Genomic DNA, 15,515 nt, shown 5'->3' on the forward strand with positions numbered 1-15,515 from the left:
GTTTCTGCAGTGATCATGGAGCCCCAGGAGGTGCGACAGGAGGGGAGAGGAGGGGAAACGTGGGGTGGTGAAAGGGGGCAGTGGGGGAAAGGAGAGGATCCGGGGGGTGACTGGGGGGACAGCAGAGTGGGCAGCGAGGAGGCGGAGGGGACAGCAATGAGGGCAGGGAGGTGGCGGAGGCTACGAGGGAAGTGACAGAGGTGGGAGCGGGAACAGGGGAGGGACAGACGGACAGCAGAACCTTCCAGGAAGAGGGAAAAAGGATCCCTCGGGGGCAGCGGGTCAGGAGGCCGTAAGTGCCACCAGGTCCCTGATACCTTCCCTGTCCCCTCCCCAGCTGTCCCCGGCCCTGCTGCAGGCACAGATCACCATGGTGGCCACCCTGGGCGAGCTGCTGGCCACCCTGCCCAGTCTGATCGAGATGAATCTGCTGCTCAGGTCCGCAGCGAGGCTCTACCAGGACCTGGAGAAATTCACCAAGGTGCTCTGGTCTGCCCTGTACAGCATTAACACCGCCTGGGGCCACTACAATGTCATCTCCAATGATGATGGTGACCCTGTCACCTCCCTGAGCCAGGCCCTGGCCGCCTACAGGAGCACCCCAGGGACCACCCTGAAGCGTGTGACAATGGTGGCCAGCAAGTGGCAGGGCTTGGTGACCGTGCTTGTGGACAGGTGGGCCCAGGTGGCCAAGAAAGCCACCGAGCTCCGCAACACCTGCAGGGAGGTGGCCGCTGAGGTGCACACCAGGAGGCCAATGGCCGGGCTAGGAAGCTACAGGATGAGGGTGCCCATGGTAGTTGCACTCAGACAAACGCTGTGGGCCATGGTCACGCCCTGGGCAGAGATGACGCAGGACGAATGGATAGTGAGGCTGGAAGCCCAGAGAGGGGAAGAGGCCAGCGAGGCAAGAAGGGTCACCATGGTGAGACAGCAGCTGGAGGCGGCCCTGGGGCTGCTGGAGCGCTTGGTGGCCGCGTGTGACGAAGCCACCGCGTTCCCCCGGGAGCTGCAGTACCTGCTCGGGGACATCGAGGGCACCCTGGAGGGGACAAATGGGGCATCCCCAAATGTCCCTGAGGCCTTGGTGGCCAAGGTGGCCGAGGCCGAGCGGCTGTGGGAGGCCAGTGCTCGCCTGGCAAAGGATCACCTGGAGGGGACAGTTGATGACATCCTCAAGTTCTATTTCACTAAGACTCCCACCAGCCTCAATGCCCGTGAGGTGGCCGAGCGGTGCCAAAGAGCCATTGAGGACATCCCAAGACTCGTTCGACCCTCAGAGTGTCCCCAGAGCGTCGCCAAGGTGTCTCCAGTGAGCATGGAACCCCAAGAGGTGCGACAGGGGGGAGAGGGGGACAGAAGGGACAGTGGGGGCGACACAGGGGTTGATGGGGGATGGCAGCAGGGACAGGAGGCTGACAAAGGGACGGAGGGGGAAAGGGAACCCCTTAGGGGCACGGGTCCACTGCAGGAGGCCACAAATCCCACCAGGTCCTTGACACGTCCACAGCTTCAGGCGCTGGTGGCTGTGGTGGCCACCCTGGGCGAGGTGGTGGCCACCGTAACTGGGCCACATAGGGAGAAGTCCCCAGACTCCCTGCATGAGGACCTGAAGAACTTCACCCAGAGACTTCGTGCAATCCTGAACCACGGCGGTGTCACCTCCCTGGGCCACCATGTTGTCCCCTCCCTGGGTCGGACCCTGGCCACCCTTGGGGCTACCCCTGGGAGCACCTGGGCTGATGTGAGAGCCGCAGCCAAGGCATGGCAGAAGTTGGTGGCCAGGCTCGTGGACAGCTGGGACTGGCTGGCCAGGGAGGCCACCAAGCTCTATGACCACCACAGGAAGGTGGTCGTGGAGCAGCAGCTGATGGGGGCCCTGGACAAGGAGGAGGTGACCAGGGAAATGGCCACGCACGATGCCCAGGTGGCAGCAGCCACCAATGAGGCCATGGGAGAGGCTGTGGTGGCGCCCAGGAGGGGACATTGGGCTGTGGTGGCCCTGGGGCTGCTGCAGCGCTTGGTGGGCACATGTGACAGAGCCACCTTGTTCAGCTGGAACATGGAGTGGCAGCTCAGGGACATCAAGGCCATCGTGAAGGGGACAAACAAGGCATCCCCTGATGTCGTCCAGGCCTTGGTGGCCAAGGTGGCCAAGTTTGAGTGGCTGTGGGATGCCAGCACCCGCCTGGCCAAGGAGCACCTGCTGGGGACACTTGGGGACATCCACGACCTCCTCTTGTGTCCCTGTGGTGGCCCTGGTGGCTCTGGCAGCCGCGCGGTGGCCGAGCGGTGCCAAAGAGCCATCGAGGACATCCCAAGGCTGCTGCAGGAAAGTTTCACATAGAAACAATGACATCATCAGGGACATCGCTGCTGTCACCTGTCCCCTCCCATGCAGTATTTGAGACAATTTGGGTAAATTTCTTTCATTTTTCAGTGATACTGTCTCAAATCCTGGGGGGAATTCCTGGGGTGATCTCACTGGGGACACTCTAGGGATGCTCAGGGACACTTGGGACACTCAGGGACATGCTGGGACACTCTGGGGACACTCAGGGACACTGGGGACACTCAGGGATACTTAGGGACAGGGGTGATTGAGTCCCTTCAGCAACTTTGAGCTTTCCACTGTGTCTGCAGCAGAGCAGGGATATAAATGACAATTTAATAATTGCCTTTTGCACTTTTCTATTGACTTTTACACATTGTTATTGATCACCAGCAATTTGATACAATGTTTGATACTGATATTGATTATTGATGATTCCTTGTAGCTGCTGGTTGGTGCAATATAATCCATCAGTTCATGTGTGCACCGTACAGCCTATTAATAAATGAATGAATGAATAAATAAATAAATAAACGCCCTTTATATAAATAAATACATAACTAAATGACCTCTATATAAATCACACCAGGCTGATCTGAAGTCCGTGTAAGACACATCACTTGGCCCCTGTCACTGCCCTGTTTACTGAAAAAATCTGCTGTGCCCAGGATTCTTCTCCTGGGAAGCCTCAGGGAAAAAAAGAAAATAATTTTCTGATTTGGTTCTCCTGTGTTTTGCTGCTTTGGAATGTGGTTGGAGATTGTTTATGCAACATGTGAATTGTTTTAACTTAATGACCAGTCACAGCCAGCTGTGTCGGGGCTCTGGAAGGAGTCACGAGTTTTTATTATTCATTCTTGTAAAGCCTTCTGTCTGTATCCTTTCTCTATTCTTATAGAGTTATAGTATAGCATTCTTTAATATAAAATAATATCATAAAATGATAAGTTAGCCTTCTAAGAACATGGAGTCAGGTTCTCAATTCCTCCTTCATCCTGGGGCCCCAGCAAATACCACAGACCCCACTGAGGGACGAGTGGTCAATAAATCCACCCCAACGTTCCCTGAGGGGAGCACAGCCAGGGAGCTGCTTCAAGGCGCTGTCACTGAGATATTTCCCCTTGGAAACCCTGGGTGGGATGGAAGTACACCCGAGCAGATGGCAAAACTGAAATGATATCAAACCCTCGAGGAAGGGATCCAACAGCTGAGGGAAGTGGCAGCGTTGGAGGCACTCTTTGGGAGGGATGGAACCCTTGATAATGACCCCGACAAGGTCAGGTGCACAGGGCAAATGCTGTGGGGTGTGGCAAATCTGGGGCCATCTCAATGCACCGCCTGCATTGCAAGGATTGATGCTGATACCAACCGAGAGACAGTGGGCTCTGCTGCCAACAAAATTAGAAATTGTGAAAAATGCATATTTTATTATTAACTTTTCAAAATATTAAAATGAGTATTATATGTGTTATGTTAGAAAGTGATGATGTATTAATTTTCTTAAGTAATGTGTTAAATATAGTTTTAAGTTACAACATAATGTTAAAATAGAAATTATGCTATGTAAGATACTCTTTTTAAAAGAGAGGGATGAGGTATTCACACCAGATAGCAGCCACAGGACACCCAAATCTTTCAAAGAAAGAGAATTTATTGCTCCCTCATCAGAAGGAACAAACTTCTTCCCACCATGCTCAGCCCTGAAGTCAGGATTGAGAGGAAGAAGTTGACACTGACCAGACTGAATCCTTTGTTGGAATGGAATTTATGCATCATGGATGACATGTATGAATATGCAACAGTCTATGGTTTTTAAGGGTTAATCCCCTGTTAATGTGTGTTCTATTTTGGGCTTATTTTGCCCAGAAGGAGGTACCTGGACTGTCTGTAACTCTTTATTTTTATTGTCTTATATTGTCCTAAATCCTAAGTGTTCAAATTTTGATTACTCTAAATATATTACTATTTTTATAACTAATTTATTGCTATTAAAGTTTTAAAATTCTAAAACCAAGTGACTGGTGTTTTTCACATAAATGATGAGAGTGTGATCAATGGCCTGATGCAGGTTTATGTCTCCGCCGTCATCAAGGACCTCAAAGAGAAGATGAGGGAGATGAGGGAGGAAGTGAGGAAGATCAGTGCAGCACCCGTGCAAGTCACAGGCCCCAAAGTCAGAGCCCAACGTCCCCCAGCTGGACAGAGACGGTGCACCCCACGGGCTGACCTGTGGCTCTGTGTGACCATGGGGCAGACGTGGGAAGGTGGGATGGGAAACCCACTTCTCTTGGGAAGGATGAAAGTATGACAAGAAAGTCTCACAGGTATGTGTGCTTGGCAGGAAGATTTTTGAATGTTGAATCTGAAGAGGGAGTAGAGATGGAAGCAAGTTTTGATGTAGAAGGAAAGAATTGCTGAGCCAGTCTTACTGGGTAACCAAGGAGGCAAAGGGTGTGTTAGTTAGAAGGGGTTTTATGGCTTAGAGCAAAGGATAAACCCACCTCAAACAAAAAGGTGTTTTTACCAAGCAGAAAGAGAGCACAGACAAAAAAATCAGCAATGTGGCAAGTAGAAAAAAGGTCTCAGAATTTTCCACTGCAAGAAAACTGAAAAACAACTTCTAGCTTAAACTGTTACGTACTAACTTTTGGTGATTAGAGAACAGTACCATGAGTATGGTAATTAGAGTATTTATGACAGGCTATAGGTGAAAGTTAAGGTAGAGATTGGTTCTTCTGCATTAAGATGCTCAGCAAAGAAAAGTATATAATGCATTGTAACCAAAACCAAAGGGTCTCCAGGCCTGCCAGCAGCTGGAGCTGACAGCTGTAGGCAGAGGCTCTGCCACTCACGACCCTGGACTGCTGTAACATCCTGGATACAATAAACTGCATTTTTAAGAGCTGCCTGGAGTCCCACATCTCTCATTTAATCTCTTACAGTGGCGCCCAACGTGCGGCACCATCAGTAACAGCCTGAATGAGGGATGCGGGTCTCCAGGCTTACCTGGAGCTGGAGCTGTAGGTGCAGGCTGTGTCACACATGGCCCTGGACTGCTGTAACCTCCTGGATGTAACAAACTGCATTTTGAGGAGCTGCCTGGAGTCCCACATCCCTCATTCAGGCTCTTACAGTGGTGCACAGGGCAAATGTTGTGGGGTCTGGCAAATCTGGGGCCATCTCAATACACCGCCTTCATTGCAACGATTGATACTGATACCAACCGAGAGACAGTGGGCTCTGTTGCCAACAAGCTCAGAAATTGTGAAAAATGCGTATTTTATGATTGGCTTTTCACAAATATTAAAATGAGCATTATATGTGTTATGTTAGAAAGTGATGCTGTATAATTTTCCTAAGTGTTTTCCTAGGGTGACATGTGATGCTAGGATCCCCATTTGTCAATTCTGTTTATTCTGGACATTATGTTCTGTGCCTTCAAGACTGGCTCTGAAGAGCAAAGTTTTGTTTTGTTTGGTTTGGTTTGGTTTGGTTTGGTTTGTTACCAGCCTGCTCCCCCACAGCTGGCGGGACACACAGACGGGGCAGTACATAGCGCTGCTTTTGCTTTGCTCTTGCTTCTGCTTTGCTCCTGCTTTGCTCTTGCTTTTTGCTCCTGCTCATTAGTTATTTTAGCTCAGCACTCCGAATTTTTCCCTGGACTGTTTTTCCTTTCCCTTTTCTGGAACCACTCAAGCCTGCTCCTGACTGGGACCTGGGAACACCCAGAGTTTGCACCCTGTGGCTGCAGCAGCTGCCCCAGCGTCGGAGGGACTGATAACAGTGACCACCCCCAGAGAGACTTTCTGAATTTGTCATCTTTTTCAGAGCAGTGAAAGAGTGCTGTCATCTGGTATTGTTCATTTTGTGTGCTGGGGGTGCTGTGCCTGTTAAATAAACAGGTTCTTTCCACTTCTCTCCAAGGAATCCTTCCCAAACCGGTTGGGGGGAGGGGCAGTGTGGGTTTGCTTTCTGGACATTCTCTCCCAAATCTGCTCTAAACCAGGACAGTATGGTGTAGATGGTGATAGAATAAGGGGTGGATTATGTCCCACGTTCCAATACAAAAATGTATTCTATTCCCATCCTCAAGAGCTGTTGAAACCAGGAGGGGCACTGTCGCTATAGGGCAGGGGATAACACGACACAAACACGCAGCTCTCCCAAGGTAAAAAAGAGCATTTTAATTTCTGACTCCAGCATTTCTAGATTTCCAAAAGTGACAGTGGACTGGAGGGTGAAAGTGCCACCTCTCCAATGACACTGGGGAAACCAACAGTCCATCAAATTTCTCCTCCTCCAGAAAAGAATGCAAAATAATACGTTATTTACAAAAAGTGGTTGAGAAAGTTCATTACAAGACTGTAAACAGAAGGCTCAGAAAAATGTAAAAAGCAGGGCCACAGGGCATTGTTTTTTCCTTATCTCCAGTTAATGGGCCCATCAATGCCTTGCCCGATGACTCAGAGATAACTCCCTCCAGGAGCCATTTCTGTTTAATAGGCACTCAATGATGCCAATTAAACCAGTCATGACTCAGAATGATATCAGCCCATTGGGAGATGCTCCGCCCAGTGGGGAGGAGCTCAGCATCCCCACCTGGATATCATCTGGGCTTTGGGACAGAACAGGCAGCCTTTACCCGCTGGTTTCCAGAGGACAAGAGCTGACAGATCTTTTCTATGAGATCACCACTTCAACAAGACCATTTCATCTGGACTGGTACCACCCTGCTAACCAGCAGGGTGTCAGGCTGTATTCTGACTCTCTCAGTGGTTTTTATTTTGTATTATTGCACGTTTGTTAGGTTTATTTTCCTTTTTCCTAATTGCATTTCTGCCTTGGAGTCTCTCACTGCTTTTGCTTCCAAACCAGAACATAATTTTGGCGCCCAACGCGAGGCACCAAGGATTTTGCCCAACGACCGCGTTACACTCGGTGGGTAATGCAGAAGAATGGGGAAACCCCTTGTGTACCACAAGGAGAACGAATTTTTATTGAGAACTGTGTGTAAAGTTTCATTCTGTATTTTACATATATATATATATCAAGGAGAGTATTAGTTTGGCTATAGATGGCAATAGAATGAGGGGTGGATTATGTCCTAGGCTCCACTATAAAGATGTATTCTATTCCCATCCCCAAGAGCTGCTGAATCCAGGAGGGGCATTGTATTTCCCTTATCTCCTGTTGATGGGCCCATCAATGCCATGCCCATGACTCAGAGATAACTCCCTCCAGGAGCCATTTCTGTTTGATGGGCACTCAAGGACCAATCATGACTCAGAAGGGTATCAGCTCATGGGGAGATGCTTTTCTACAGGATCACCACTTCAACAAGACCATTTTATCTGGACTGGTACCACCACCCTAACCAGCAGGGTGTCAGGTTGTATTCTGACTCTGTCAGTGGTTTTATTTTGTACTATTGCCTGTAATTTGGGGGTTTTTCCCTTTTCCTAATAAACTGTATTTCTTAATTGGAGTCTCTCACTGGTTTTGCATTCAAAGCAGAACAGTTGGGCACTGGCCATGGTTGTTTGGCTTGATTGACCAATTGGATCCACGTGTGTGTTGTGACTGTCTGCCAAGGGCCATGGGTTTTTCTCAGTAGTAAAGGATGGTATAACAAAGGGATTGATCAGTGATGTGTCTGACACAGACTTCAGATCAGCCTGGTGTGATTTATATAGAGGTCATTTATTTATTTATGTATTTATATATATAAAGGGCATTCATTCATTCAATTATTCATTCATTCATTCATTAATAGGCTGTACGGTGCACACATGAACTGATGGATTATATTGCACCAACCAGCAGCTACAAGGAGTCATCGATAATCAATATCAGTATCAAATACCGTATCAAACTGCTGGTGATCAATAATAATGTGTAAAAGGCAATATAAAAGTGCAAAAGGCAATTATTAAATTGTCATTTCTATCACAGCTCTTCTTCATCCACAGTAGAAAGCTGGAAGTTGCTCAGGGGAGTCATTCACCCCTGTCCCTGAGTGTCCCTGAGTGTCCCCAGAATGTCCCTAGTGACATCAACCCCGGAATTCCCATCAGGATTTGAGACAGTATCATTGAAAATTCCCTGAAAATTTCCCAAATCTGTCTCAAATACTGCACGGGAAGGGACAGGTGACAGCAGTGATGTCCCTGATGATGTCACTGTTTCTATGTGAAACTTTCCTGCAGCAGCCTTGGGATGTCCTCGATGGCTCTTTGGCACCGCTCGGCCACCGCGCGGCTGCCAGAGCCACCATGGTCACTACAGGGATTCAAGAGGATGTTGTCGATGTCCCCAAGTGCCCCCAGCAGGTGGTCCTTGGCGAGGCGGGTGCTGGCATCCCACAGCCACTCAAACTTGGCCACCTTGGCCACCAAGGCCTGGACAACATCAGGGGATGCCTTGTTTGTCCCCTTCAGGATGGCCTTGATGTCCCTGAGCTGCCACTCCATGTTCCAGCTGAACAAGGTGGCTCTGTCACATGTGGCCACCAAGCGCTGCAGCAGACCCAGGGCCACCACTGCCCTATGTCCCCTCCTGGTGGCCACCACAGCCTCTCCCATGGCCTCATTGGTGGCTGCTGCCACCTGGGCATTGTGCGTGGCCATTTCCCTGGCCACCTCCTCCTTGTCCAGGGCCACCATCAGCTGCTGCTCCATGACCACCTTCCTGTGGTTGTCACGGAGCTTGGTGGCCTCCCTGGCCAGCCAGTCCCAGCTGTCCACGAGCCTGGCCACCAACTCCCGCCAGGCACTGGCTGTGGCTCTCACATTGGCCCAGGTGGTCCCCGGGGTGGCCCCAAGGGTGGCCAGGGTCCGGCCCAGGGAGGGGATACCACGGTGGCCCAGGGAGGTGACACCGCCGAGGTTCAAGATTGCACGGAGGCTCCGGGTGAAGTTCTTCAGGTCCTCATGCAGGGAGTCTGGGGACTTGTGCCTGTGTGGCCCGGTGACGGTGGCCAGCAGCTCGCCCAGGGTGGCCACCACAGCCACCAGCACCTGCAGCTGCAGAGGGGACACCTGCGGAGAGGACAGGGAAGGTGTCAGGGACCTGGTGGCACTTGTGGCCTCCTGCAGTCCTCGAGGGACTCTGCTTTGCCCATCCGTCCCTTTGTCAGCCTGTTGTCCCCACTGCCACCCCCCGTGTCCCACCCAGTGTCCCCTCTGTCCCCCTTCTCTTCCCCCTGTCGCACCTCTTGGGGTTCCATGGTCACTGGGGACACCTTGGGGACACTCTGGGGATGCTCTGGGGGTTGAAGGAGCCTTGGGATGTCCTCGATGGCTCTTTGGCACCGCTCGGCCACCTCACAGGCACTGGGGCTGGCAGGATCACCAGTGAAATAGAACTCGATAATGTCATCAATTGCCCCCACCAGGTGATGCGTGGCCAGACAGGTGTTTGCCTCCCACAGCTGCTCGGCCACGGCCACCTTGGCCACCAAGGCCTTGAGGACATGAGGGGATGCCTCATTTGTCCCCTTCAGTGCAGCCTTGATGTCCCTGAGCAGGCGCTGCAGCTCCCGGGGGAATGCGGTGGCTTTGTCACACGCGGCCACCAAGTGCTCCAGCAGCCCCAGGGCCACCTCCAGCCGCTGTCTCACCATGGTGGCCCTTCTTGCCTCGCTGGCAGCCACTGTGGCCTGTCTCCTCACCTGGGCTTCATGCCCAGCCACCACCTCAGCCCCCTCCTCCCTGCCCAGGGCCTGACCCAGCTCCACCATGTTTTCCTGAGCTGTCCCATCATGGGCAGCCTTGGCCTGCAGCTCCCTGGCCCGGGCGGTGGCGGTGGCCACCATGTCAGCCGCCTCGGTGGCCAAATCCCTGCAGGCCTTGCGGAGCTTGGTGGCCTTCCTGGCCAGCTGGGCCCACCTGTCCAGAAGCACAGACACTGACTGCTGCCACTTGCTGGCTGCCATTGTCACATGGTTCCAGGTGGTCCCTGGGGTGCTCTTGTAGGCGGCCAGGGCCTGGCTCAGGGAGGTGAAATAGTCCTCATAATCGGAGGTGACATCGTGGCACCTCCAGCTGTCATCAATGCGGTACAGGGCGTACTGGAGCTCCTTGGTGAAATCCTCCAGGTCCCAGTACAGGCACCCAGGGGACTCAAGCAGGCACATCTCCTCCTGACTGGGCAGGGTGTCCAGCAGCTCGCCCAGGGTGGCCACCACAGTGACTGGCGGCTGCAGCAGGGCTGGGGACAGCTGGGGAGGGAACAGAGGAGGTGTCAGGGACCTGGTGGCACTTGTGGCCTCCTGTGGTGGCCCCCTGCCCCTGAGGGGTCCCCTATGTTCCCTGCATCCCTTTGTCAGCCTCTTGTCCCTGCTGCCACCCCCTGTCAGCCTCTGTGTCCCCTCCCACTCCGTGTCCTCCCCAGCATCCTCTCTGTCCCCCTCCCCTCCCCCATCGCACCTTTTGGGGCTCCGTGGTCACTGAGGACACTTTGGGGATGCTCTGTCGACTCTCTGGGGGTCGAAGGAGCCTCGGGATGTCCTCGATGGCTCTTTGGCACCGCTCGGCCACCTCACAGGCACTGGGGCTAGCGCAACCACGAGTGAAATAGAACTTGGTGATGTCATCAACTGCCCCCACCAGGTGATGCGTGGCCAGGCGGATGTTGGCGTCCCACAGCCGCTCAGCCTCGGCGACCTTGGCCACCAAGTCCTCCGGGACTTTGGGGGATGCCTCACTTGTCCCCTTCGAGTCGGCCAGGGTGTCCCTGAGCAGGCGCTGCAGCTCCCGGGGGAACGCGGTGGCCTCGTCACATGCGGTCACCAAGCGCTCCAGCAGCCCCAGGGCCACCTCCAGCCGCTGTCTCACCATGGTGGCCTTTGTTGCCTTGCTGGCAGCCTCCCTGGCTTCTCTCCTCACCTGGGCTTCATGCCCAGCCACCACCTTGGCCTCCTCCTCCCCGCCCAGGGCCTCACCCAGCTCCCCCATATTTTCCTGAGCTGTCCCATAACGGGCAGCCTCATTCTGCAGCTCCCTGGCCAGGGCGGTGGCAGTGCCCGCCCTGTCGGCCGCCTTGGTGGCCAAATCCCTCCAGGTGTTGCGGAGCTCGGTGGCTGTCCTGGCCAGCCGGGCCCAGCTGTTCACAAGCGCAGACACTGACCACTGCCACTCCCAGGTCGCCAATCCCAGAAATAATGAGACGACCCAATGGACGCTGTCGGGGGCGGCCAGGACCCGGCTCAGGGAAGGGGGAGCATCATCATCATCAGAGGTGACATCTTGGCGCAACCAGGGGTCATCCCCGCGGTACAGGGTGGAGCGGAGCTCCCTGGTGAAGAACTCCAGCTCCCAGTACGGGCACCCTGGGGACCACGGCTGCATCATGTCGTCCCGACTGGGCAGGGTGGCCACCAGCTCGCCCAGGATGGCCACCACGGTGACCTGTGGCTGCAGCAGGGCCGGGGACAGCTGGGGAGGGGACAGGGGAGGTGTCAGGGACCTGGTGGCACTTAGAGCCTCCTGGAGTGGCTCCTGTGCCCTCCCGGGGTCCCCTTTGTGCCCTCCCTGGAGGGCTCTGCTGTCCCTTCTGTCCCTTTGTCACCCCCCCCGATCCCTCTGCCATCCCCCACTGTCACCCCCGCCTTCTGTCCCACCTCTTGGGGCTCCATGCTGACTGGGGACACCTTGGGGACGCTCCGGTGGCAAAGGAGCCCCGGGGAAAGCGCCGGTCCAGGCCCAGAACCCGCCCCGGGAACGGCGCCGAGCAAGTGGCGGAGCAGCCACGGCGGGCGCCGGGTTGGGCGGGGGGAGATGACGTCACCGCCGGGCCCCGCACCGAGACCGCCCCAGTCCATGGGAAGTTCCGGGATATGGGCGCTTTGGCTCAATCGCAGAGGATTTGGGCTCAGTCCCAGGGGATTTAAATTTAATCCCACGGGATTTAGGCTCCATCCCACGAGGTTCAAGCTCTATCTCGGCATTTCCAGGCGGATTCCTTCCGCCGTTCCCGGCTGGATTTATGAGGGAACCGAGAGCGCTCTGAGGAGCCCACAGAATTGCCCTCAACAAACATGGCCGCGCTGCTGCTGCTCTCGCGACGCCTCTGGCCACCAATCAGAATCCGCGCCGGGCAGAAGTACTGGCGGAAGTTTCCCCCGCGGCGGCGGCGTCGCCGGCCGCTTTTGGCGGAACCGCCGTGCATTGTGGGCATTGTGGTCCTGGTGGGATGCAGCGGCGGCGGAGCGGGACCGAAGCCTCAGGTGGGTGTTGGGAGCCCGGCGCGGGAATTTGGGGGCGCCGAGGGAGCCCGGGACTCCCCCCCGGCAGCGCGGGATGGGCGACAGCGACCGAGGTCAGCACCGGGAGCGGCGGGGGGGCACTGAGGGAGAACTGGAAGTTCTGAGTGGGTTTGGGGAGGTCGTGAGGGAGAACTGTGAGTAGAGAGGAAGAACTGGGGGGCCTTAGTGGGTTTGGGGGGTCCTGAGGTGATTGCAGGGGTTGTGAGGGGATTTTTGGGGGGTGAGAGGGAGAATTGGGGATCCTGAGAAGATTTGGGTGATCCTGAGGGGGTTTGGGGGGATTGTGAGGGGATGCGAGGGGCTTGAGGGGTTCTGGGGGGGTTTGGGACGTGGTGAGGAGATGTGGAGGGTCCTGAGGGGGTTTGGGAGCTCCTGAGGGAGAATTGGGTGTCCTGAGGGGGTTTGGGCGGTTCTGAGGAGATCTGGGGGGGGTCTTGAGGGGATATGGGGGTGATTTTGGGGGTTTGTGAGGGGACTGGGGGGTCCTGAGAGAATTTGGCGACACCGTGAGGAAATCTGGGGGTATTCTGAGGAGATTTTTCAGGGTTCTGAGGGGGACTGGGGGGCCCTGAGAGAGACCTGGGTGTACTGAGGGTAGTTTGGGGAGTTGTGAGGGGATTTTGGGGCATCCTGGATGGGTTTGGGAGGATTTTGGGAGTTCCTGACTGGGTTTGGAGCATCCTGAGGGAATTTTGTGGGTCCCTGAGTGGATTTTGTGGGTGCCTGACTGGATTACGGGTGATTTGGGGGAGATTTGGGGTTATTTTGGGGTCCCTGATTGGATTTGGGGGCATTTCGGGGATTTTGGGATCCCTGGCTGGATTGTGGGGTATTTTCAGGTAATTTTGGTGTCCCTGACGGGATTCTGGGGAGATTTGGGGTAATTTTGGGGTCCCTGACTGGATTCTGGGGAATTTTTCAGGTAATTTTGGGGTCATTTTGGCTTTTGATCAGATTTTGGGGTAATTTTGGGGTCCTTGTCCTAATTTTCGGGGATTTTGGGATACCTGACTGGATTTTGGGGTGGTTTTGGGTCATTTTGGGGTCCCTGACTGGATTTTGGCCTTTTTAGGGTATATTGGGGTAATTTTGTGGTCCCTGACCAGAGTTTGGGGTTTTTTGGGGGTGTTTTGGGGTAATTTTTGTAGGACGACAGGGGTAGGACGGTTGGGACGGAGGGAGACGAGAGATCTCTGAAGCCAGGTCGTGGAACTTGGGGTTTATTGCAAAGGGCCTGGGTGCAGGGCCCTGCAGCTCAGAGCAGCCCCGAGAGAAGGAGAGAGAGGTAAAGAGAGTGGGAAAGAGAAAGAAGGCAAGAGCATGGTAAAGAGGATGAGAGAGAGCGGACTAAAGAGTAAAAGGGAACAACGTTCTCCTTACAATACCATAAATCTTCTTCTGTGCTGAATATTCTAATTTGTACTAGCCAATCTAGTATAAGATACAAATCCTATAGCATTTACAGACAGCCTATAAGAATCATTACATTACTATAGTGTGTTATATTTTAAACCCTAAAAACTCCTCTTTGGACTCTTCTGCCAAGCTAGTGGGATCCGCTCTGGCCCTGGACCTGCCTGCAAGCAGAGGGTATTGTTTCATCAAAAGGGGATTACTTCAGTCCGACCATGCCATTGTTCTCCAGTTGTTCAGTGACTAAGGGATCTCAAAGCTTGCTTTCATTTCAATCTCTCTTGTAGTTTCCATATTCTCAAAATCTTTTGCCAGGCAATCATATTTATAAGACTTTCCTGTTTCATCTTCCCCAGCACTTAGGCAGTGTGGTCAGCGCTGTTTTCAGAAGGAGGGCCCGGGTCTGTGCAGCCTGTCATGATCCACTAGTACTAGTGGGGTTGTGATGGTTCATTAATGATCTCAGAGTGCAAAACAACACAGAGGGGGTTTCAGTATTCATGAAAACAAATGCACCTTTATTGAGTGACCAGAGCAAATGTGATAGAAGGATTAGGAAGGAGATAAAGGATAGAGAGAGAGAGAAAAAGGGGAAGGGCATAGCTACCAAAAGAGAGAGGAAATCCTTGTGGTCCAGCCAGTAGATCTGTGTTGTCACATTGAGGAGAATCTCAAATTCTTTGGTTAATTCAGGGGTCTCTTATAGTCCTCCACCGAGGGGAGAACAGGTAAAGACAACAGAGAATAAGTGTATTGAAAACAGGTACAGACAGTCCATATTCCAAAACAGGACAAAGCAATCTCAGCAGTGAGTGGGACCCATTGTTTCAGGATTGGTTTCTGTGGGAGACCAGTCTTGGTCCAGAGAAGACACCTGCAGGCAACACTTGGCAGGCATCCCACTTCACTCAGACCAGCACCCTGTGTTAGAATTTTAAGGGTCTCAGTCCTTAGGAGGGGGCTTCAATCTCCGTCCTTGATGGTGGTCATGAGGCAAATGAGGGATCTTCTGTGGGGGGACACCAGAGTTAGCTCAGAAAGTTCATTTGACCAAGAGCTGGGGAAATTCTTGGGCCATTGTGGGGTGGTGAAGCAGGTGTGAGACCGTGGCGGCACAGCAAGCACACCTGCACACAATCACTTGGTGAGCATCCACTTCAGCCAGGCCAGAACTCCAGCCAGGGTCCTCAGGGTCTGTCCTTGCGACGGTCGTGAGGCAAATGAGGGAAACTTCAGACCATCTCTTATATGGCCATCACCATTCTGGGTAGGGAAGGGGGATGTGGAAAGACAGGGGGTGAAGGAGGACACAGGGCAGGAAAGGAGGGCAGTGTTCCCAAACCCCCTCCCAGTGACACCCAGCATCCCCAAACTCCCTCCCAGTCACAGCCAGCACCCCCAAACACCCTCCCAGTGCCCACCAGTGTCCGGGCTCGGGCTGTTATTTGTCTCTGCCCAGACAAGGGTGAGATGGGCTCGCTTCTCGGGCTCCAAAAGACAAGGCTG

The 15,515-nt window shown here is 53.6% G+C and overlaps 2 protein-coding genes across 3 annotated transcripts in view; both read right to left on the reverse strand.

Moving 5' to 3' along the window:
- Nucleotides 1-15,515, reverse strand: part of LOC311164351 (uncharacterized protein) — a 269,234-nt gene that overhangs the window by 33,775 nt on the left and 219,944 nt on the right. The gene's annotated exons all lie outside the window — the stretch shown is intronic.
- LOC311164349 (uncharacterized protein) lies at nucleotides 8,068-12,087 on the reverse strand. 2 transcript variants are annotated; one of them, XM_084223771.1, is made up of 5 exons: nucleotides 11,952-12,087; nucleotides 11,459-11,766; nucleotides 10,759-10,885; nucleotides 9,543-10,550; nucleotides 8,068-9,369 (listed from the first exon to the last, which is right to left on the reverse strand). In XM_084223771.1, exons 1-5 carry the CDS (start codon nucleotides 11,964-11,966, stop codon nucleotides 8,518-8,520), a joined length of 2,310 nt encoding a protein of 769 aa, XP_084079897.1. In that variant the 5' UTR covers nucleotides 11,967-12,087; the 3' UTR covers nucleotides 8,068-8,517. The 2 variants fall into 2 exon arrangements, with proteins under 2 accessions (XP_084079897.1, XP_084079896.1); XM_084223770.1 differs by having other exon boundaries at nucleotides 10,759-11,766.

The sequence above is a fragment of the Fringilla coelebs genome, assembly GCF_963513975.1.
Source record: "Fringilla coelebs genome assembly, chromosome: 31".
Taxonomy (NCBI): Eukaryota; Metazoa; Chordata; class Aves; order Passeriformes; family Fringillidae; genus Fringilla; species Fringilla coelebs.

Excerpts from the sequence above, each read along its gene's own strand:
- LOC311164349 (XM_084223770.1), bottom strand. Across the intron at positions 10,551-10,758 it reads TGACCACGGAGCCCCAAAAG|CTGTCCCCAGCCCTGCTGCA; the intron begins GTGCGATGGGGG and ends TTCCCTCCCCAG. Across the intron at positions 9,370-9,542 it reads TGACCATGGAACCCCAAGAG|GTGTCCCCTCTGCAGCTGCA; the intron begins GTGCGACAGGGG and ends TCCTCTCCGCAG.